The sequence below is a fragment of the Choloepus didactylus genome, chromosome 2 (assembly GCF_015220235.1).
Source record: "Choloepus didactylus isolate mChoDid1 chromosome 2, mChoDid1.pri, whole genome shotgun sequence".
Lineage (NCBI taxonomy): Eukaryota > Metazoa > Chordata > Mammalia > Pilosa > Megalonychidae > Choloepus > Choloepus didactylus.
This window is the reverse complement of record NC_051308.1, coordinates 91,975,267-91,998,770: the sequence shown is the minus strand read 5'-3', so window position 1 is coordinate 91,998,770 and position 23,504 is coordinate 91,975,267. Positions and strand designations below refer to the sequence as shown.

Below are 23,504 nucleotides of genomic sequence, written 5' to 3'. Positions count from 1 at the left end.
TAATCAGATGCTAAAACAGGCCCTTATTATTTTATTTTGTGGTTTGTTTGACAGTCGCTTCTTAATTCAGATCTGCTTTAAATCTATTCTTGGAAGGATCTTCTTTTAAATTGTGTTTAACAGATTCTAAGCGATACTCCAGTAAGATGTAAGGCTTCAAAAGAGGTTAACCCAGTTGATGGTCATTGCCAGGAAAACTATCTGGTGTTTGAGTTTCAAGTTGCACCATCTTTCCAGGCACATACACACACCCAACAATGGAAGATTTGTGCAAATATAGATGACTCTTGGGTACCTGCAAGTTTGTTTACAAGTGAATCAATGTTCAGGGAGGGAAATGAAATGTTCCTCAAGCCAAACTTACTGTCTTTGCTCTAACTCTGTCTTTCTTGACTTTTGATTGTGTGTTCTCCCACTTACCCAAACCTTAATGTTTGGGGAGTCTTTGATTGTTCCCTCTACCTTGCCCTTCACATCTAAACAGCACTAAGTCTAATTGATATTCCCCATATAATGTCATTTATGTGGACCTATCCTTTCTCATCCATGACACCTTGCCAAATTAAATCACCATTTCATGAATTACATATAACAGCCTTCTAACTGGCTATCTCCACTGCTATACTTGTGAATTCTTTTTCAATCACGGCCAGATTAATTTTCCTAAAAACTCTCTTTTATTGTTTCACTTGCTTAAAAACCTTCCAAAGCTCCCCATTGCCAAGTGGATAAAGTTCAAACACTGTTCCTTGGCATTCAAGGACTTCACATCTGGCCCCAAGTTATCTAGCCAAATTTACCTTCCACAATTATCACACATAAACGAGATACACCACCACAAGTTTCCCTGAACACATCTTGTATATTAGATTACTTCCACATTTGAAAAACTCTTGGTTTACAAAATACATGCCAGGAACACTTTGTATTTCACTAAAAATGAAGCTGTGATTTAATTGAATTTTTTAATTAGTATTATTGTTTACATGTGTTGGTACTTTTAAAAGATGAAACTGTTTAGAGTCTTGTCATCTCTGAGGTACACATTTAACTATAACTCAGGAATTCTGAGCACCTTATAGGTGTTCTGTTGTCTGTCTGAATTTGTAAAAATTAAATATACGTGTCTTTGGCCTTTCTGATAGATACACAGTGACTCTGGATAGGTATTAGCTTTCTTATTTAAAGGTGAAACTAAAAAATCCAAATTGGCTTATTTTTCTAGGCTCAAGTTAATTGACTTACTACTGTAAACCATTCTAACATAATGATGCTTAAACAAAAATTGTCTTTTCTAAGCACTCAATCAAAGTGGGATAATAGGGTAATCGGAAGAGTAGTCGACTGAGTCAGAAGAGTTGAGGTTCAACTTATTGCTATGTGACCTTAGGCAACTTATTTAAACTCTCTGAATTTCAGTTTCTTCATCTGTAAAACTGAAATAGCAACACATTTTTCATAGGTAGATGATAAGAATTAAATCACATCACTTGTGAACATATCTTATTTCTAACACTTAACTTTATTCACATTTAGTATTTCTAAAATGAGAACATATATTGCACTCAATGGCATCTTGATATGTGTCACAGTTTAATTGACAGTATTATTTCTTAACAGTACATGAAGTTACAGTGCATATTAAAATCAATAGTGTCTTATATTTGATGCAGTATGGTGGTTGGTGCTTTCTCCCTCGGAGTTGTAAACATAGACATCCTCTGCATGTTCCTCCTACTACAAAATCCCCCTTCCTACTAAAACTCATGACATTTTGTTCATACTTTATTTTTTTTTCATATATTTGTTAACTATGAAATGTCATACCAGTCCTCATCACTGTTAACTAGCTTCTATTGTAAATTTCTAGAAAGCAGACTGTGTGTCTCTTTCACTTTTCTTTGTAAATTAACTTGCATAGTATATAAGGTTCTGTATTTAATAAATATTCTCTGTTGGTGCTAATTCCATTTTTGAGACAGCACTGAAACTTGGGGTCTTAATAATATTCCAGGGATTTCGGTAAAAACTAGGTAAACGACTAGGAATGCCAATAACTCGTGTTATTACATAGGTTTCTTTACATCATTATTTCCTGTTCAAAATCCTGCTGCTTACTTTGTGGTACCTCCCCACTTCTGTAAGCCAAGCTGCCTTAAATAACATTACAGAAGTGCCTGCCCAGCCAACAGACCCTGTTTCGATGATGGCAGAGTTTGGGCTCTCTCTTTAATCCATGTTATGCTTTAGTGTCAACAGGGATAAGACAGAGGGAAAACTGTTACCGGCACCAGAACTGTGGACAGGGAGGATAATGATGAAAATAAGAGTAAACAGATACATGATGCACCCCTTTTCCCAGAGTGGATGTTTGTGGACTTTATCCATAGGCTCTGAACATTCTCTGCCATGATTCGACCAGTCAGTCACTCATTCATTCCCATTTTTATTTTTCTGCGGTGATCTGACAGGTTAAAGATTTCATCAATTCAGAGCTCCTAGCTCAGTTATATTCTTCAGAAGATCAAAATACTCTGATGGAGGAGTCTGCTGAGCAGGCACAGCGCAGGGATGAGATGCTTCGAATGTACCAAGCCCTTAAAGAAGCCCTCGTGATCATTGGTGACATCAACACAGCCACCGTGTCCACCCCAGCTCCACCCCCAGTGGATGATTCCTGGTTGCAGCACTCTCGCAGGTAGGAGGATGGGCCCCACGGCACCTGAGGCCTGCTAAGTTCATCCACTATCATTTTTTAATGGTTTTCTGAAAGCTTTCCCAAAGTAGTGTGAACCTAAAGAAAAAGAGGGAAAATGATACTTATGTTCAGGAGTGAGAGGGTCAGATTATACCCATTTCCTTCAAAAACAAGCACAACACATTGTTTTCTTCTTTTTTTAAAAAAAAAAAAAATGACAAAACATTAAATTAACCATTTTAAATGGAACAATGCAGTGGCACTTAGTACATTCACAGTGTTGTGCAAGCACTACCTCCATCTGGTTCCAAAACATTTCATCACCCCAAAAGGAAACCTTGTACCCATTAAGCAGTTTTTCCTCATTTCCTCCACCCCCCTGTCCCTAGCAAGCATCAGTCTGCGTTCTGTCTCTTTGGATTTACTACTCTGGATATTTCATATAAATGGAATCAGACAATTTGCGGCCTTCCGTGCCTGGCTTCCTTTATACTTAGCATAATGTTTGGGAGGTTCATCCACAATGTACCATCAGTTAGGACTTCATTCCCTTTCGTGGCTGAATAATATTCCATTGTATGTATCTACCACGATCATCTGTTGATGGACATTTGGGCTATTTCTACCTTTTGGCTATTGTAAATAGTGCTTCTGTGTACATCTGTTTTTTTGTTGTTGTTGTTTTGTTTTGTTTTTTAATGCCTTTTTAGAATTCTTTGGGGGTAAATACCTAGGAGTGGAATTGCTGGATCGTATGGCAATTCTATGTTTAATTTTTGAGGAACCACCAAACTTTTCCACAGTAGCTGCACCATTTTACATTCCCACTAGCAATGTATGAGGGTTTCAATTTCTCTACATCCTTGCCAACACTTATTTTTCATTTTTTAAATTATAGCCATCCTGGTTGATATGAAATGGTACCTTATTCTGGTTTTTATTTGCATTTTCCTAATATGTAATAATATTAAGAATCTTCTCATGTGCTTGTTGGCCAATTGTATATTTTCTTGAGGAAATTTCTATTCGAGTCCTTTGCCAAATTTTTAATTGGATTGTTTTTGAACATAGTACATTCTTACAATGGAATCCTATACAGCCATAAAAAACAAGACAGTTCTATAAGTACTAAAATTGAAAGTCAGTCAAGTAAATATGAATCTTAAAAATAAATCATAGAACAGTATATATAATGTGCAACCATCTATGTAAAATAAAGGAATTTTTATATATAGAGAGAAAATATATACTTTTACACATGTAGAATATACTTAAAAAATATATAATTAACTGCTATTGGTGTTTGTCTCCAGAGTGAAGGGGTCCGGAGGGGAAACTTACTTTTTCACTGGTTACCTTTTTGTACCTCTTGACTTTCATTATATGTGTCTGAGTTATTCAGTCAAAAAAATTATTTTTAAAAGGTAGTCAGAAAGAGTTATAAAATATTTTTTTTAAGATTTATTCAGACAAAAAGCAGGAATGGGCAAGCTCGTGTTTTTCTTTTTTCCTCAGGTCACCTCCTCCAAGCCCCACAGCCCAAAGAAGGCCAACACTGAGTGCTCCCCTCCCGAGGCCCACATCTGGCCGAGGACCAGCTCCAGCCATTCCTTCTCCAGGCCCCCACTCTGGGGCACCCCCAGTCCCATTCCGTCCAGGCCCGTTACCTCCTTTTCCTAATAGCAGCGACTCGTTTGGAGCCCCTCCACAAGTCCCCTCTCGGCCCACAAGGGCCCCTCCCAGTGTTCCAAGGTAAGGAGCACAGCAGAAATCGGTGGGGAGGCTCTTTGGTTATCTTCTCATAGTGTGACAGACAAAATCTATTTGAAAAAGAAAATTGCAAAGAACTTATGGTGCATGTTTGCAAATTTTACCCTAGAGGAAGATCATGGGAGAATTGCTGAGCCTGTTATACCATCTAAAAACCAATGCGTGGTTGTTAAAACCTCCCATTTATCAACTGGCACAAACTAAACGGAACCAAAGAAAATTGGGTCCAAATGAAGGACATTTTGGCAGCTGTTTGAAAAATTCGACTGAGGGCTTTAAAACAAAAGAGCAGTGCTGGGTTGTTGCAAGCCGTGTGCTCTGTAGAACATGAAAGTATCATGGGCTAAGGCCTTGCCTTCTCTATTACCGAAGGAATTCTAGAAAATCACTCACTTCAAGGAATACTATCCATCTGCCCTCTGAACTATATAATCCTTAAATCCAAAATTATTAACTTTAATGTAGGTTGAGTAAAATCTGGCCGATTAATTTGCAGTTGTTTAAAAAAAAACCATGCTTATACATTTCAATAGAGGCAATGATTGCTGTGCACAATCACTAATCATATATAAGAAATAGAACTCTGTGCATTTGAATAAGACATTTTGACAATTATAAGCAGATTTGCAAGCCTAGTTGTGAAACAAGATAGCTAATAAATGCAGCTTAAAGCATACATATAGTTGGAGCTAAGTCTCACCTTCATAGATTTATAGTCAAAATATATATAATGTATATAATTTATAGATTTTTTCAAGTAGAAGCAATTGAATTTTTTTTTCAAAATCAGAAACTTATTAAGGAAAGAAAATTTGCCCATACAGAAAGTTCATTTTTTTGGAAATTCATTTCAGAGGATTAAAGTATTCTATGTTCCATGAAGGAAAACCCTACTATACATGCAAAACAGAGGTGACTTCAGTTTTGTATGTGCCCACCCACCTGTGAAGGCTGTCACCTCACCCTCTAGTTACAGTGCTTACATTTTATTTTGATCTTCTGCCTGAAGGATATATGAAGAGAAGGCAGGGGAACCTTAAATTACTAAAGATAGGGTGGTGTGGCAATAATAGCATAGGATTTGGAATCAGAAAACCTGGACGCTACAGACCATGGGCAACTCATTTTACTAAGCCAGGAATTCCTCATCTATGAAAAAGGAGAAATCCAACCACAGGTTTGTTGCCCAGATCTTATGAGATGAGGTATTTGAAACAGTTTGATAAACTGTAAAGCACTGTGGTTGTTATTAATTATCATCATTTAGGTCCTAATCAAACCGAATAAATGTACTCTCAATCCTTGTATATATAGGGGGTTTTCCCTCTAAATTCTATGGGTTTGGCCTACTTCTCTGGAACTAAGCTAAATTTCTAGTACTTATAGTAGTAACAGTAACACTTGTGATCTCAATATGTGCTAGGCACTAAGAGCTTTACATGTACATTTTTGTTTAATGCTCACAACCACCCAGTGTGATAGGTTATTATCCATATTTTATTGATGAGGCACAGAGGTTAAGCAATTTGCACAGGACTGCTCAACCAGTCAACAGTGGGACTAGGATTTAATCCCAACATTCTGACTCCAGAGCCCAGGCTCCCAACCACTACACCAAGGTTTCTCAACCTCAGCACTGCTGACATTTGGAGCCAGCTGATTCTTTGTTGTTGGTCTGTCCTGTGCATCGTAAGATGTTTAGCAGCATCCCTGGCCTTTACCCACTAGATGTCAGTAGCACACACACCACACCACACCACACCACCCCTTCCCCCAATCCCCCAATCCCAGTTGCTAAAAAATGTCTCCAAATATTGCCAAATGTCCCTTGGGGTGGGGATGGAAGGCAAATCCAACCCTCTCCTTGAGAACCACTGTACCACACTATGCAAAAGAATTTCCCTTGCATGGAAGAAAACGCATGAATTTCAACATTGAGCCTTGCTACAAGCAAGCTCAAATATATTGCTTTAGAAACTCTCCAATTCACTGGAAATAAGTCTGTCATTGTGCCAGGAAGGTATGGAAACAATGGGGGAGGGGACTGGGTAGGGAGTGGGAGGGCAAGGAGTCCCCGCGAGGAGCATTGAAGTGGGCTTTTTTGTCTGTTTAGCTATAAGAAGGAACCAGAGCAACCTGGTGGTGTCTGTCCTTGGGAATAAACATGCATGTCTTGCCTGCTCGTTTGGCTGCTTTACCTCTTCGTTTCAGATAAGCTGGCTTGCCAAAAGCCCTTCAGAAAAAATCCTCTTTTGAATGCTAAAACTGATTTGTTAAGCTGGGTGGAGTCGCCCTTGTTGTTTCCCAGCTCACACGCAGAAGGCAGCTAGGCAGGAATTGATCACCCGCACGGACGGCTAGCACCCCAGCCAGCACAGTTGGGAAGGGGAACCCCCAGGTTTAACGTGCCTGCATCGAAATACTTATAGCACGACAGATGCATTATTCAAAAATTCTAGAATATTCTCAAGTTAGAGCCAGAGTTAATTTGATCTTGCCTTAGCGAAGAGTCCCAAATTTAAAACAGAAATGAGAGTGCAGAGTAAAAGAGTAAAGTTGTTTGTTTTGTGCTGAGGCTTCAAGTTTAAGTGCCAGTTCAGCACTTTGGGAGGGAAATCCCTCGGGGGTGGGGGGCAGTGGGGGGGCACCTGAGAGAGAGCGAAAAAGACCCTGTCGGGATCCTTATGCCTATTAAAGTTCAGCTTTAGATGGAGAATTCTGACCACATAAAGTCTGTTTTTAATAAAAGCCAGAGTAGGAATCCTACCAAATGCAAGCCAGAAATGGGGTTTAAGATTTCAAAAAAAGAGAGAGGAATCAAAAAGAAAAAATGGGGCGGGGGAGTGGAGGGGTGAGAGAGAGAAAGAGAAAGAGAGAGAGGGAGAGAGAGAGAAAGGAAAGAAAGAGAGTGAGAGAGAGAGAAAGGAAGAAAGAAAAGAAAGAAAGTTGAGGGAAGCTCGTGTGGAAACTTTACCTTGTTCTGTTTATTTATGTATTCTCTTTTCCTTCCATTTCTCTATTAAAAACTAAAAACGTTGAAATACCATATCCATCATCTCCAGGAAAACAACCCTTAGCTTTCCAAGAAGGAAGTTTGATTTTTTTTTCACGTTCTTTGCATTCTTAAGGGCCCTTTCTCCTCTTTTATCTGAAACCAGAAACTCAATGTGACAAGACAGCACAAACAGTGTCCTGCCAGCTCCCTGCTGGACCTTAATATTACAAAGACCATAACTGAACCTTAGAAGCAAAAGATTCTGCCATTTAGCATGCGCCCATGTACAGTTTTCTTCAGGATAATTCCCAACTTCACTTGCAAGTTATGATCTTGACTTTAAAGAGCATGTATACTTTTACTTTTATCCCTATTCAAAGATAATCAGAGCATTTGGAATTGTACAGAAACCATGCATGTTCTGCTTTTTAAAAACCTGTTGTTATTTCTATTATTTCCAGTGTAAAGGGAAAGGAAGGAGAGAGAAGGTGGAGTCATTTTTGACCTAGCTTTTCTCAGCTGCTCAAGCCATTCTGGTTTATGTGCATGCAGCCTTTCATTGAGAGAGATGGAAATATTGCAAACTACATGCTTATTTTAATTAATTCCACCTGAACTAGGGGGAGCATCTCTAGTCCAAAGAGACTTACCTGTGTGGATGTTTCTGTCTTCTGTCATTAGTAAGCTGAGTGTATACAAATCTGTGATTTGTGGAAATTTTTCTATTCTCAGAATATTTAGATACCGCCTCCCCCCCTCACCCCCCTGCCCCCACCCCCGGCCTCGACACACACACACCCAAACCCACTCAACTTCTCTGAAGGGCTATAACCCTGTTTGAAAATCCCTGCCAGCTGTGTGCCTATTTAGCAAGATGATCTTAAACAGACATCACTGCCTCTTTTCGGTCCCTGTTCTCTTCCTTGAAGATCTTAATCTCCACCAAACACTAACGTTAGGGATGATGTAGTTATTTTCAGTCACAGCTTCTTAAAATTAGTTAATTGGGAATCACAGCCTTTGACATTAACAGAACAAATTAACTGAATCAGAGTGTTTTTCTTGGCAACAGCTGATTCTAGCATTATTTCACTCATTTGTCTTCTCCCCTTTCCCTGGACTAAGCTGTTTTGCAGCGGTCAAAAGGGGATATGGGTAGGAGGAAGGGTCTCTATCCAGGGAAAAGTAAACTTTCTTTTAGCCACCCTTATCCACCAAGTCTGATGCTGTCTTTATAAAAATGGAAAAAACAAACAAACAAACAAAAAAACATATGAAAGGATTTGGCCTTTACTTCAGGTCATCTACATGACAGAAATACACAACTGAAAGCAAGAAATGCTCCATTAAAACAGTCTCTAGAGAGCCCCATGATGAAGCTACTGTCCCCACACAGAACTCCAGTGAAGTATCAGGATTATTCCAGGGTTTCTCATTTATATCTGTTCAATGATTTACGCAGTTTCTGTGATTTTACCTGGCCACTCACCACAATCCTACATTTTTTAGTAATTTATTCCTAAATCAACCATCCCAAAAGATATATAACTCCCTCTATGTAGAGGCAATTAATGCACTTATATTATTTTATCTATAGATAGATAAAAGGCATTTGGTTCTCCTTATAATTTAATTTTGTTTTACATATTTGACCTCGATGGCTTGCAATGCCTTATCTCTTTTACATAAATTATATGTTAATATAATTGACGGTAAATACAGAATTCCTTTCACGCAGGGATCAGATGTCCTTGTTTTGTTTTTTCAGCCAGTCCCCCAAGTTTTGAGTAAGGACAAATCCATGATTCTCATGAGTGTGTCATTGTGTCCCTAACATCAAGGTTTGGTGCCATGAAGGATGAAGCTGCCGAGCCTTGAAGTCGTGGGCTAAGGGTGCAAGGACAATTAAGGAACTTGTGTGACTGGTCTGTGTCTAATTGCAACTCAGTCATGTACTGGAATCACCACGACTTACTTTCTCCTCAGCAGCCCTCTAAAGTCTGATTTGTTTTAGCAGCTGAGTGTCATCTGGATAAATGATGAATTCATCTTGTGATTTCTTGTTTCAGCTATAAGCTTTCTATTTCCTTAGCTATCCTCCCCATTTAAAGAATAAATAAATTTTTAATTAGTTATTTTGATTTTTCAGGGAATGGTTTATATTTTTAGCAACTGGATTTAAAAGTCAATCAAAGATTTTTAAAAGTATAATTGCCAGAAAGGAAAACAACTTTGAGATGTTCTTTCTGACTCTTAATATTTAAGGTGTCTCATAAGGCTACTGTGTTACAAAATTTGTTACTGAGACCCTGAATGTAATTAACAATTTGTTGCAGGTTTAACATGAGTTGTCATGATGCTTAATATACTTTATGAAAATAGAAATTTGGCCACATGCTGTTCACGGAAGAAAATGTTGAATTTCATTTAAGCCCCTCAGTTAAATATCTCATCAAAAGTCTCAAATTCCAATGTGATTCTTGTTGTAACATAATATTTCACTGAGATGAATCAATGGTTAATGTCCAAGGTTTTCATTCTTCGCGTCTTGGTTTCAATCCGGTTCAAGTGAAAGTAAAATTAGTTTGGTGGTTTTTCCTTCTTGGGTCTAGCAAACTTGAGTCTATTTTACACAAACATCTCCATCCTGCCGCAGTTCAGAATGACTGGTCGTCTGTTTAAGCAAAACGCAGGACAGAACTTCAAGTGTTCTGAAGGTCAGAACTTGGGAGCTTTGCATATGTGTCAAAGTAGACTTCAAATTGCCTTTCTATTATCAATCTGTACCTTATCTTACTTTTCCAACCACAGATGGAGAAAGGTAAAAGAAAAAGGGGAAGAAACAAAAAAAGAGTAGGATCTACACAAGGAAAAGTACCAGTAATGTAAATGCAGTCAGGCAGCAGGCAGCAGTAAATAAAAGAATATGCCCCCGTGAGCCCAGTGGTAATTGCCATTGAGCTAACCAAACACAACTACTTCCAAGTCCCATGACAAATAATAGCAAATAGCTCTAGTCATTGTTCTCTCTGGGACTCTAAATTGCTAAGCTTTAACATTGAAGGGAAAGCTCTTCTGAGTTCAAGGAACCCCACCCCCCCACCCCCCTGCCTGCCCTGGGTTCCACCTGATTGATAGAGGAAGACAGCCAAGACAGGAGCCTGACAAAGGAACCACTGACCAGGAAAAAATGCACAAATGATTATTATTCTTCCTGTGGCCAGTCAGCAGCAAATTGTCACTAGTTGGAATCTGCTGAATGTTCCTATATACAAGTTGATGTTAGTTCAAAGAAAAGAAAAAATTCTACCCAGTGTAAGCAGACACACAGTTGTAGACACAAACAGACTAGTACTTCTGTTTTATCACCGCCTTCTTTTCTCTCCTCACTGTAGGAAAAGAATGATTTTATAGGGAAAAACTTTGCATTCAGACAGTTAAGGTAAGGTGGTAGGGGATTTTCAGTGACTTCAGAGATTTGTGGTATAACATGAGCTGCTGGAGCCTTCTCCCTTGCCTCTGACTCACCAGCTATATAAAAAGATTAGACGTGAAATTTAAATAATGCTTACTATAGTTGCTTTAGCCCACATTCAGGAAAATAAAGATGAAATTGTAAATGCTGCATCTTTCACTCAGATCATTTCTTAAATGCCCAACTCCAGCAATACGAGAAAGGAGTTGAGGATTTAGCTGAGGGTATGGTGGCATTTGTCTGCTTGTCAAAAATTTATTGTGCTTAAATGTAGAAATTTAAAATGTCTGACATTGAAATCTTTTAGCTTATTTATGCCAACAAATTATAAGCATTGTCTGGGGGAACCTGTGAATCTAAAAATATATTTACACCCTTTAATTGCCAAATAAAATCCTTAGTTGCCAAATTAAATCATCTGGCTCACCAAATGTTGCCAAAAGCATATCAAACTTTTGGTTCTGGCCAATATTTTAAAAGCGGTGTGGGGGTGGGTGGGCAGTGGACATCGTTGGAAGGGCATTGGGTTTGGGAGAATCTCTATGTGTATTGATGCCACATTACTAGTAATTAGAGGAGGTTTAGATCTGGCAACTCTGACCAAAAATAGAAGAAATTCCTGCATAGTGCAAAGTCCACAGCCACAAGATATTAGGTAAGCTTCACCACTGCATGGGACTTTTTTTTCCTTCTGGCTGCTTTTCTGGCATCACAGCCACATGATAGGCAAAACCACAACCAGCAGGTGCTCTAATTTCTTGAATTATTTTTTAACTATTCCCATAAGCCTAGAAAATTTCCACTCCTCGTTTCTAGTCAAAATTATCAGTTCATATGAAATTGTCGAAAGAACATAGCCCATCTGAGGATCAGGGGAAAAAAAATGCTTCATCTAAATAGTAGCAAAATTCTCAATTTCTTATAATCAATGATAAGGCAGAACTTCTTGACTTCAATTGCTTGGAGACAGAAAATTCCAAATGTTCTTAAAATCAGTATTTCCCCCCCATTGGGAGTTGTTTTGAGCACTGAAAAAATAGGATAAGGTGTTTACCTGTTTACTCTGTTTACCTGCTCTCTTGGAACCCAGTAAATGTGTAACACTAATATGATATATAGAAATATGCTCCATTTGTACCATGCTTTTTCTAGTGAAAGGGATAATAGCATATTACAAGGACCATGAACATACTTGGAGGGAGTTTAAGTTAAAGACCTGGAAACCACAAACTAGATGTGCCACCACAGGAGAATCTCCAAACATGTTTGGTAATTTCAAAAACTAATTGGAGGGGGTGGGGAGGTGAGCCTCAGCTGGCTTCAGGTTTTGGGGCATCATCAACGGAAATCACCTTATTTTACATTCAAACACACCGGTTGCTTCTAATGTGTAAATATTGCCTGTGTTTGGTTTCAGATTTTCATGAGGCAACATTAAATTTCTTTTTTGATCTGTTTAAATACATAACCCTCATTTGAGGTATTTTGCTTATCTCAAAAGATCAGCATATATTCTTTTTCATCTAGAATGAGATGTCTTATTCAAGTAAGAGATGAGAAAGACTTTTAAAGGCATTTTGAAGCCCAGATTCTAAACTGAAATTATTCCACTTGGGAATGCATATTTGTGTAAAATATGTTCTGTACCATGTGTATTTTTTAAAGTTTGTTTTGAGATTATTCTCAGAGCCCATTTTAATAGGGAATGAAGTTTTCCCTCAAATCTGCTCTTAGTATCACGTTCAAGGACTTTTGCCAAATATATCTGCCACACTGCTCATACCATTAGACCACCATTCATGGAAACCAGTAAACACTGTCTACTTATTTCTAAAACAACCAAAATTGCTTTTTGCTTCAGAGTAGATTTGGAAAATATTTTAATAATTAAAATAATAAAGCTTCACGTAAGGCAAATTCTACCTTAATTATTGCCTCTTGGGATGGAAAATTAAAGAAACATTCATGTATGTGTTAACTAGAGAAACCACTGTAGTAATTTCCCTCCACATACCTAGGTCCGAAGTCAAGATAAAATCTATGCTCTGCATTCCTGTGATTCACCAATAGACCTTGATTAACTTACTTAAATGCCCTATAGTTCAGTTTACGAATCTGTAATGAGGGATATTAATATGAATGCTGGATTTGTTTTAATATTTCAAACACCCTAAGTTGCACCATCACTACCTTAATAATTGAAACCTATAAAGTATATTGAAACTCATTTTAAAGTTCATTTTTCTTTGAATAAACATGTTGAAATAGTGTTTGTTTTTCCTGAAAACTTTCATTTGTGATTGATTACATCTTATATATTTCCTTTTCTCCATACCCTCCTCCAACTCAGTGCCTTTGTTCCATGACTATTTAATATATATTGTTCATTCAAAGCCTTCAAGGTCACTGAACAACACAGGGGAGTTCTCATGCCAATAACCACTGCTATTGATTATTCTCAAGTCCCCTTCCCTGGGAAGCAAGAATTTTTAGTGAAAATTTTTTGAGGGTCACAAGGAATCCTTGCAATCTATAAATACTTTCATAGTCTCTGTGGACTTATCAGTTCACAGTTCAGTTAAAATGTTATTTCACCATTATCAATTAAAGTGTTATTTTTAATAACTAAAGTTTGCATTTCTAATTTTTATGGGTTTCATACCACTTATTAAATAAAAGTGCCTTTTTAGATGTAATAATGCGTAGCTAGAATAAGAGGACAGCCTTGACCATTGTCTCCAGTTTAGAGAGCACTGTTAAATTTGAAAGGCAAGGACTAACTGCATTCTCACTATACCCCTGCTTTGTGTACCCCTTGTCCTTCTGATTTCCCTCGTCTCTCAGTTGGGCCCTACACCCAGTTATATAGGACAGTCTTCCTTTAGTTACGTTGGACACCTGTCTTTTGGCTGTGTTTGGCAGGCCAGCAGGATGAGGTAATAATCAGAAGAAAATGTTCTGGTTCTTTGGCCTCATCCACACATAACATTATTCAAACCAGTTCTTTGTGGGTGAGAACAGAGTTGCCTTGGGATCCTTTGGTCTAACATGCTGTGGGAGTGTAGAGGAACAAAGCTGTAAACATTTTTGATCCCTTCTAGAATAATAGAGATATGAGTATATTCGCCTTTGTCTTTCCCTTCAGCAATGTTTATGGACAGTTAGATATAACTGGAAATTGAAAGCTTTTCATCTATAAACATTTTGGCTTTACTTTCTCCAAGTCCAGCTGTCTTCATACACACGGCCTCCTATAGTCATTACAGCAGTGTTTTCCTAAAAGCATATTTTGTGGACAATTTCTCCAGGATGGTGGCAGGTTTTGTAAGACAGATGCCTAAAAGACATATGGTTTTCATAGATTTTTCCGTCTAGACTAGCTTTATTTAGTGACTTTTGGTCTGAATTGGTCTAGTTAAAGTTTCTGTAGGAGCTTGTATAAAAATTTTAAGTGTGGGCATACCATTAAGGTGTAAAACAAAAAGTTTGACTTCTTATTGGCAAGAGATTAAAAGGATTGGTTGAAAATTCCCCTCAGGTTAAGTAATTCTGATCATCCTATATGCCCACTCGCCCATTCCAACTCCACAACAGTCTCCAAAATGGAAAGGCTTACTCTAAAAATCCGGTAACTGCGGTAACTGTTAAATTCATATACTCCTCACTATTTTCCTGAGTAAATTCTTTGTGTCCCAGTTCATGTGTGTGTGTTAGAAAGCTCTAATTCTTTCTACAGACTCTTAACATGGCCCAGGGGACATATGATTCCTTGCCCTTTTAGCACCAAATTTTAAAAACAGAGCATTTCCCTCATTTTAAAAAAGGTTTCAACTAGCCACTGAGGAAAGGAACTGAACCTTTAGGTTTTGTGGTGCCTTCAGCCAACAATGAAAATTCCATTTTAAAATGTGGTGTTTGAGCCAGAGTCAAAGAATGACTGAGAAACAGGAGGACACTTTCAGAAGAAAAGAAGGACTTCTAGACTTGATCAGAAATCAGCCTTTTGCTCCCTCTTTGGTAAGAGCTAAATCCACAGATCCGGTCTCAATTTAACTGCATCAGAAAGAGGAGACTTGTGGAAGGGAGGAAATGTGGGCCGTTCTGTCTCCACAGGTATCATCACTTGGCTTTGCACTAAGCATTTAATTGGACTTAGTCACATATTTGCTCACTGACATGGCAGCTTGCAAAGCACACTGCTTCTCTGTTTTTCTGTTTGCTTTAAAATTTTTTGTTTTTTCAAATTTGAGCTCTAAGGCATGTTAGAGCTCCCCCTGCTGGAATTTGTTTTAATTGCTGGGATTTTAATTAAATGGCAATTCTTTGTCTCCATTTTAACCACTAGGATTAATATAAGTAAGCAGAAAAATCTCAGGTGGTACATTTGAAACTGGACTTTTAATTTAAAATTGGCCTTTTAATTCACGATGCACACGATCAGGCAGAAATGAAATGTTTGTGCAACACATTTTCTCTAAGTCTTCATATTCCTCATGCTCTTTTGTGGTTAAAAAAAGGGGGGGGGGCGTGAATTGGAAAGTTAACTTATCTATCAACATTTTAAATTATATATATAACCTCTCTGAGGTGAGTTCCCAAGTCACATACCCATGCCTGAAAATCTCTTGCTTTCTCAAAAAGGGACAAAATTCTTTTCCATCTTTCCAAAGTAGAATGGATTTTAGTTATAGATACTGATTCAAAGTGTCACCTTTTTCTTTCCCATCCTTGCTTCCTTTTCTTCTTTTCCTGGAGTTGATGATGACAAAGGCATGTGCATCTTAGAGTGTCAGCTTGCCTCTCAAGTGGCTAGTTCTCAGCATTCCCTTCCCCCGGTGCTGGGAGTCTGCCTCCCTGCTGCCCTGGTGCCTGGGGTGAGGGGAAGGGAAGGAAGAGAAGGATGGGGGAAGATGAAGAGGGCCAGAAATAGTTTTACTCCATCCACCATCAATAAGGATAGTCTCTACAGCACAAAAGCTCTTGGAGGTCACTTTGGGGAGGCGAAGAGGGGGAAAAAACTCACTGGGACACCGTCTAAATTTCATTCAATAGTCATGTGCTTGTAAATCACTTTTTTAAAAAACACATATCGTTTCTGTGTAGTTTCCTCAACACTATTCCCCTTACCTTCTGCTTCTTTGCATCTCTTTTGGTCCTTTCCTCTCTCTAACTTACCTCATTATCCCAGCTAATGAAAGATTATAGAGGCCAAAATATAAAAAAATAATCTAAAAAGTAATCTTTTCAGAAATTATATTTTAATAAAACTAAAAATCCTCTAAGTTATCTGTTCTATTAATTAGGATTTGGGACAAAACAAATAGTTTTGTTACTTGTGCTAAAGAATAAGAACAACACTTGATTTCTCAAATTGATAGTACTTTTTCTAGCTTTTTTTGCTTTGCATATACTATTTCCTGTTCCTAGAATGCCAGCTCCTTCAATCTTTCCTGCTTTCTGGAATTTCTTTCCAACCCCCAACCTCCTTCCAGCTCCAGGCAAGATAAAGTGTCCCTGAAACTCCTGAAGTGACCCGGAAACTCCTATCATAGCACTTACCCTACTATTGTCATTGTTTACTTGTCTCTTCCCTTTCTGAGCTGTGACTATCTTTATTTCTGTACCTCTAACTTAATGCAGCGCCTAGCATGTAGGCAGGGCTTATTGAGGAGATTCAAGTACACCAAATTTGTTGACTTGCAATACTTAAGTAAAATTTATTTTGGAATTAGTCCAATATTTAGAGTATTTTAACAACCAGTTTAAACTTTCTCTCCCATTCTGTTCTATTGAAAACCTTGCCAGAGTGAATGCTATTATAAATTTCTTTTTACAAATCACAAGCTAAGCAGAGTTAATCAGGGCAAACGATCCTTTGTGCCTTTTTGCAGATTATCTGTACCATCCCTTTGGATAAAATCCAAGTGAGTTATTTAAGATAGTATAAAGAAAGTGTGACAAGGCAGATCATATTACTATTTATCTCAAAGACTAATTTATACAGGTTATTATATTTATACCATCAAATAAAAATTAGAAACTGTTTTTCTCCTTATGTTCTTGCATCAAATGGCATGAATTGGTTCATACTTTCCCAGTGACATACATTACAAAATCATGGGTTCATTTTCACAGAGGAAAGAAATACTGGCTCTAAAATGTAATAAGAATCACATTAGAGAATTCCTTAAACCTTTTAAATGAATCCAAGTCCTGTATTCTTTCAAATATCTATTGTAAACAATTCTTGGACAGTATTGGTTCGCTCTGTTACTGAGGCTGAAAAGTCCAGAAGTATGCTGAATTGCATCACATAGTAATGTGCTTTTATTAAAGAAGTTGTAGAAGTAGAGTTCCCATATCCTGCACACACACACACACACACACACACAGTTTTCCCTATTTTTAACACTGTGCATTTGTGTGATACTTTTGTTACCATTGATGAAACAATATTATTGCAAATTATACTATCATGCTGTGTTATAAATATACTATTAACTGCAGTCCATATTTTACATTAAGGTTCATTGTTTTGTACAGTTATATGTTTTTTTTTAAAATCTATATTCTGGTAACATATATACAACCTATATTTAACTACTCTGAAAAATACAATTCAGTGGTATTAATTACATTCACAGTGTTGTGCTACCATCACCAGCATCCATTGCCAAAACTTTTCCATCAACCCAAATACAACCTCTGTAGCAATTAAGCATTAACTCCCCTTTCCCTACCCCACCCCGGTCCCAGGTAACCTTTTTCTAGTTTCTGACTCTGTTAATTTGCATATTCTAATTATTTCATATCAGTTAGTTCATACATGCGTATGGCTTGTTCAACTCAATATGATGTCTTCAAGGTCATTCATGTTGTTGCATGTATCAGAACTTCATTCCTCTTAACAGCTGAATAATATTCCACTGTGTGCATGTGACACATTTGTTTATCCATTCATCCATTGATAGACACTTGGATTGCTTCCATTTTGGGGCAATTGTGAATAATGCCACTGTAAACAACAGTGTGCAAATATCTGTTTGAGTTGCTGCTTTCAATTCTTTGGGGTATATACCTGGAAGTATACATTGCCCTTTTTTTTAAATTAAATACAGTTTTATTGAAATATATTCACATACCATCCAGTCACCCATGGTGTACAATCAATCAGCTGTTCACAGTACCATCATATAGTTATGCATTCATCACCACAATCTATTTCTGAACATTTCCCTTACATCAGAAAGAATCAGAATAAGAATAAAAAATAAAAGTAAAAAAGAACACCCAAATCATCCCCCCATCCCACCCTATTTTTCATTTAGTTTTTGTCCCCATTTTTCTACTCACCAATCCATACACTAGATAAAAGGAGTGTGATCCACAAGGTTTTCACAATCACACTGTCACCCCTTGTAATCTACATTGTTATACAGTCATCTACAGGAGTCCAGACTACTGGGTTGGAGTTTGACAGTTTCAGGTATTTACTTCTACCTATTCCAATACATTAAAACCTAAGAGGTGTTATAGTGCATAAGAATGTCCACCAGAGTGACCTCTCATACACTGCCCATTTTTTAACTGGGTTATCTTTTTGTTGTTGAGTTGTAGGATTTATTTATATACTCTGGATATTAAACCCCATCAGATATGTGGTTTCCAAATATTTTCTACTATTCTGTAGGTTGTCTTTTTACTTTCTTAATAAAGTCCTTTGATACACAAAAGTTTTAAATTTTGATGAGGTCCAATTTATCTTTTTTCTTTTGTTGCTCATGCTTTTGGCATAAAGTCTAAGAAACATGGCTTAACACAGGTCTTAAAGATATTTCCCTATGTTTTCTTCTAGGAGTTTTACAGTTTTGATTCTTATATTTAGGTAATTGATACACTGTAACTCAATTTTTGTATATGGTGTGAGGTAGGGGTCCACCTTCATTCTTTGCATGTAGATATCCAGTTTTCCCAGCACCATTTGTTGAAGAAACTATTCTTTACCAATTGAGTGGACTTGGCACCCTCAACAAAAATCAATTGGCCATAGATGGGAAAGTTTATTTCTGAACTCTCAATCCAATTCCATTGATCTATATGTCTGTCCTTGTGTCAGTAGCACACTGTTTTGGTTACTGTAGTTTTGAAATAAGCTTTAAAATCAGAAAGCTTGAGTCCTCCAACTTCATTCTTCTTTTTCAAAGTGGTTTTGGCCATTCAGAGCCCCTTACCCTTCCACATAAATTTGATGATTGACTTTTCCATTTCTACAAAGAAGGCTGTTGAAATTTTGATTATGGTTGCATTGAATCTTAACCATATTTGGTCTTCAGTTCCATGAAAATGGAATGTCCTTCCATTCTTTTAGATCTTTGATTTCTTTCAGCAATATTTTGTAGTCTTCCATGTACAAGTCCTTTGCATCCTTGGTTAAATTCATTCCTAGATATTTTATTCTATTATTATTATTATTATGCAAATAGCTACACTCTAAGGTAGTTATCCCTTCTAGAAGTATCAATTTTTGTATGTCTTTTACAAAATTTTTCTTTTTAACTTGGGTCCACTTAACTAATTAGATGGAACTTCATTCCTACCCTCCCCAAATATGAGAATCTAGAATACAGTTTTAGAGAGGCCTATTTTCCATACTTATTGCTATTTTCATAAGCAAATGTAAGCATCCCTAAGCAAGTAATTAGTTATTCTTCTGGTGAAAACTACTGTAGTACAATAGCTTAGTCTCTACAACTTAAAACTCATTTGAGCCACAACTTAAGTCTAATTCTGAAAAGTATCAAAGTATTTCTATGACCATTTCTTCTTCCTCCTTAAGATTTTCTCAGCATTTTCCCTTTTTGCTCTTACTTTATCTGCCAAATGAATTGAAGTGCCAATAAAGTGAGGTCAAAATACTTTATTATGCCTCAGAACACTGGTCCTCAAAGCATAGTCCCAGGACCAACAGCATCAGCATCATCTGGGAACTTGTTAGAAATGTCCCACCCCATTAGAAATTCTGCGTATGGAGTCCAGAAAACTGAACATGCCCTCCAGGGAATTCTGATGCACACGTCAGTTGAGAACCATTGCCTTAGAACATGCCAATATAACTTCCCAACAGAAAGAATCCTGGACTAGAAGTCATGAGATCTCGGATTAAGCATAGGGCAGAAAGGAGACTGAATTGCGTAGACCCAGTCTGGCTCACACAATTACCAGTCAGATAATTCCCACTTCCCATCCTGAGAAGAAGTGAAGGCAGGGACAAAAAGCCCGAGCCGTTTCAGTAATCGCTGTTATGCTACCTGGAAAGAAGAAGCTAGAGGAAAGGTGGTTTCCACCCCTACTTCCACTCCCACTCCCACATGCTGACGCCCCAAATCAGTTTGCTCTATTCAAGTCTCCCCAACCCCTGTCAGGACCGGCCTCACATCATGAACACTTGGAACCAATTTTCTAAAGAAGAACAGATGAAATTTTAGTTCTTTCATTCTTAGAAGAGAATAATATCAGGCAATAAAACAAATAATGCATTCTCTTCCCTTATCAGTGAAGCTAGTTTCTCCCCCACAATGCCACCCATGCTGCATGAGCATTTGACTTTCTTACAAAATTTTTCATTGTCCAAAATACTATAAATGGTCCATCCCTGCAGCTATGAATACAGCTTCAAATCTTACATCTTTCCCTTTAATTTGAACGCAGAAGCATGGCTCTTATAACCATAACCGCCCACATACAACACAGTGTTTCAATAAACACTAAGTGATGCAAGATGCTCCATTTCAATATAATGGGTTCCTTAATGAAGTCCATCACTAAATAAAGCAACTGAGGAAAATTTGGTACAAAACAGATAACTTTGCTTTGTCCAAAACAAACTGTCTTCTGAGGTGAATTTCTTTGGAAACCCTTTCAACAGTTAGGAACTGGATCAATGAAATGAACCTTAACAGTAAACCTTAAATGTTTTTCTGGTGTTGAGGTTGGCAAATATCTATGCACTACTCACTAATAAAATTCACCCTGCACTATATATTGCTTCTTTTGAATTGCTTTATATTAGAGTTTTATATTCAAATTACTGGATTTTTTTTATTATTTTAGAAATAAAATGATGCTCATTTCTTCCAGGAGGGTGGGGGCTCTTGTGACCTAAATTACTTTAGGATTTTTAATTATTAAGTAGCTACATATATGGGTTGTTTTAACCTGAAACTGGGCAGATTTTAAAGATTTCAATTACTTTGAGAGAAAATGATGGAAATTTTATCTTTATTTCTTTCAATCATTAGTTCACCACACAGGTATGCAGTGCCTATTCAATGCAAGGCCCTAATTTAAAGAACTTATGATGAATAGGCTGTCCTGATTTATTTCTTTGAAAAAATATATATATGATGAGCCAAAGATCATACTACATCTGGGATACTGTGGTGAACAAGACAAACAAAAGGCGTGGCACATAGCAGGAATTTATATTCTGCTGGTCTCCTGCGTTGCCTTCTTTCTGCAGTTACCTATACCTGCTGTTCTCTTGACCTTTCACTATGGACCAAGAATTGGGGAAGAGATTAATGAGAACTTCCTACACTATAAGAATCTCTAAATCTTTCCCTCCTCCACCCCAACATTGGACTCTTCCCTTTAGTCCTCATCAGTTAATTTCTAGTTTCTTTCAGCTCTTATTATAGACCTACATTCTCTAAAGACTTCCAAATTGTATATGAAGCAGTTAAAATCATACTTTCTCCTGCTTTGAGCACATTGCTGTGTTCTCAAGCTTCCCAGAATATATTCTCAGAATCTGAGTTACGGAATTTTGCCCCATTTTTCCACTTAAAATGGGTGTTTTATAGTACATAATCATTTGCCTCCTTGTCTTAGTTCACTCTTCTCCCCAATCTGAATAGATGCTGAGTTTTTTTAAAATCATGCAGTATGAAGCTGTCCACATAGTAGATGCTCAATAAACAATACATGCAATGTATAACTAGGAGACACATTACAGATCATCTAGTCTGAATGTGTCCTGTGCCATAGATGAGAAAGCTGAGGCTTAGAGAAGCTGAGTGGATTGTTGCTTGTACAAATTGACAGTAGGAGCTAGAATCCACACCTTTCAACTTTGGTCCAGGTCTCTTTCTGTGTAAGCATCCTGGCTCAATCAAATCTAAGGCTCTGGCAAATGCCTTGACAGAGTTGCATTCATGGCCTCATTGGACCTGCTGTTGACCTAGGCTGGGATCTAACCTGGCCAAACATCTTTGTTCAGGTACTTTTCAGTCATTCATTTATTTGTCCATTATTCAATAAATATTTACTCACTGCCATCAAATTGCATTATACTAAATACTGGATATACATAATAAATAGAAAATATGTGGTATCTATTACCAAGGAAAATATGTGGCATCTGTTCCATTGGAGAACACAGGCAATAATCCAGTAAATAAATACATAATTACAAATAGGGTTAAGTGTGCTAAGAAACATACAAATAGCATGAAGTGATAGAGGATGGTAGGAGGTTGAAAACGATGAGATTGTCAGAAAGGACTGAGGAATGACCTTCAAGCCAAGACCAGAAAGATCAGAGCAAAACTCCGTTTGCATTCCTTTTTGCCATTGTCACAATCTTTGGTCCAAGCTATTACATATGCATAAAACAATTTCTAATCCACCATGCCAGGCTCTATCTTACCTCTAACTGGATTTGTAGCTTAAGGTCCACTTTCTTTCAAAGAAATCCCCTAATTAAGTCCATTCCATTATTGAACCTTCTGGTAGAGTTATTCCTTCCTTCAAGTTCAAATTCTGGTCACCACCCTCACCCTAAATTGCTTAATTGCTAAGAATACATTGAGGGTATGGGGATCTATTATTTAGTATTTATTCTAAACACCCACCAAAGAGTTAATCAGTCAAATACTTTACAGGTAAAGTTTGCAAGGGTCTAAATCCTACTGCCATTTTAGCTACTTTTTTTGCCACAGCAGTGATTTACTAACAAATACCTTGCATCCTGGAAATGTCAGTAAATATCACACATTTATAAGTTGTTTCTTCCTTCCAAGGAGTAACTTCCATTTATTCATTTGTCAAACATTCCGTGACTGAATGACAAGCACTGAGCTAGACACTGCAGGAATATGAAGATAAGTAAGACATAGCCCATTTCTAATCAATGAAGAAAAACATAAGTCAGAGTTCAATGTGATAATTACTGATAAAGATATGACGAGATGCTATAGAAGCAATTGTACTGGGATTGGAGAAGGGAAATAGGACAGGGAATGCTTCACAGAGGAATACATTGAAGGATGAATGGTAGTGCCAGCGGGTGGAACAAAAGAAGGGCATTGACAATGTAATTGCAGGTAGCCTCATACTAAACACTGTATGAAACAAGTGAGGTGGACATGATCTTTGATGTCCAGAAACTTCACATCCTGGGAGAAAATGATGCAGACTCAAGATTCGAGACATAAATAAATATGGCCATTTTAAAAGAAAATGAATAATATGCTAACAACAAGGCAGGTGTTTTTGCATGGTAGTCA

General features: G+C 37.5%; 1 protein-coding gene across 8 annotated transcripts in view; it reads left to right on the top strand.

Annotated features, from left to right (window-relative positions):
• The window catches only part of DNM3 (dynamin 3), a 615,582-nt gene that overhangs the window by 581,116 nt on the left and 10,962 nt on the right, over window positions 1-23,504 (top strand). For 5 of the 8 annotated variants that reach the window (XM_037825339.1, XM_037825338.1, XM_037825336.1 and 2 more), the window contains 2 exons: window positions 2,472-2,698; window positions 4,214-4,450. In XM_037825339.1, coding sequence (XP_037681267.1) covers window positions 2,472-2,698; window positions 4,214-4,450 — 464 coding nt within the window. Of the gene's footprint in view, window positions 1-2,471; window positions 2,699-4,213; window positions 4,451-9,231; window positions 10,553-23,504 lie in introns of those variants that run through there. The other 3 variants (XM_037825340.1, XM_037825343.1, XM_037825342.1) reach the window with 2 other exon arrangements.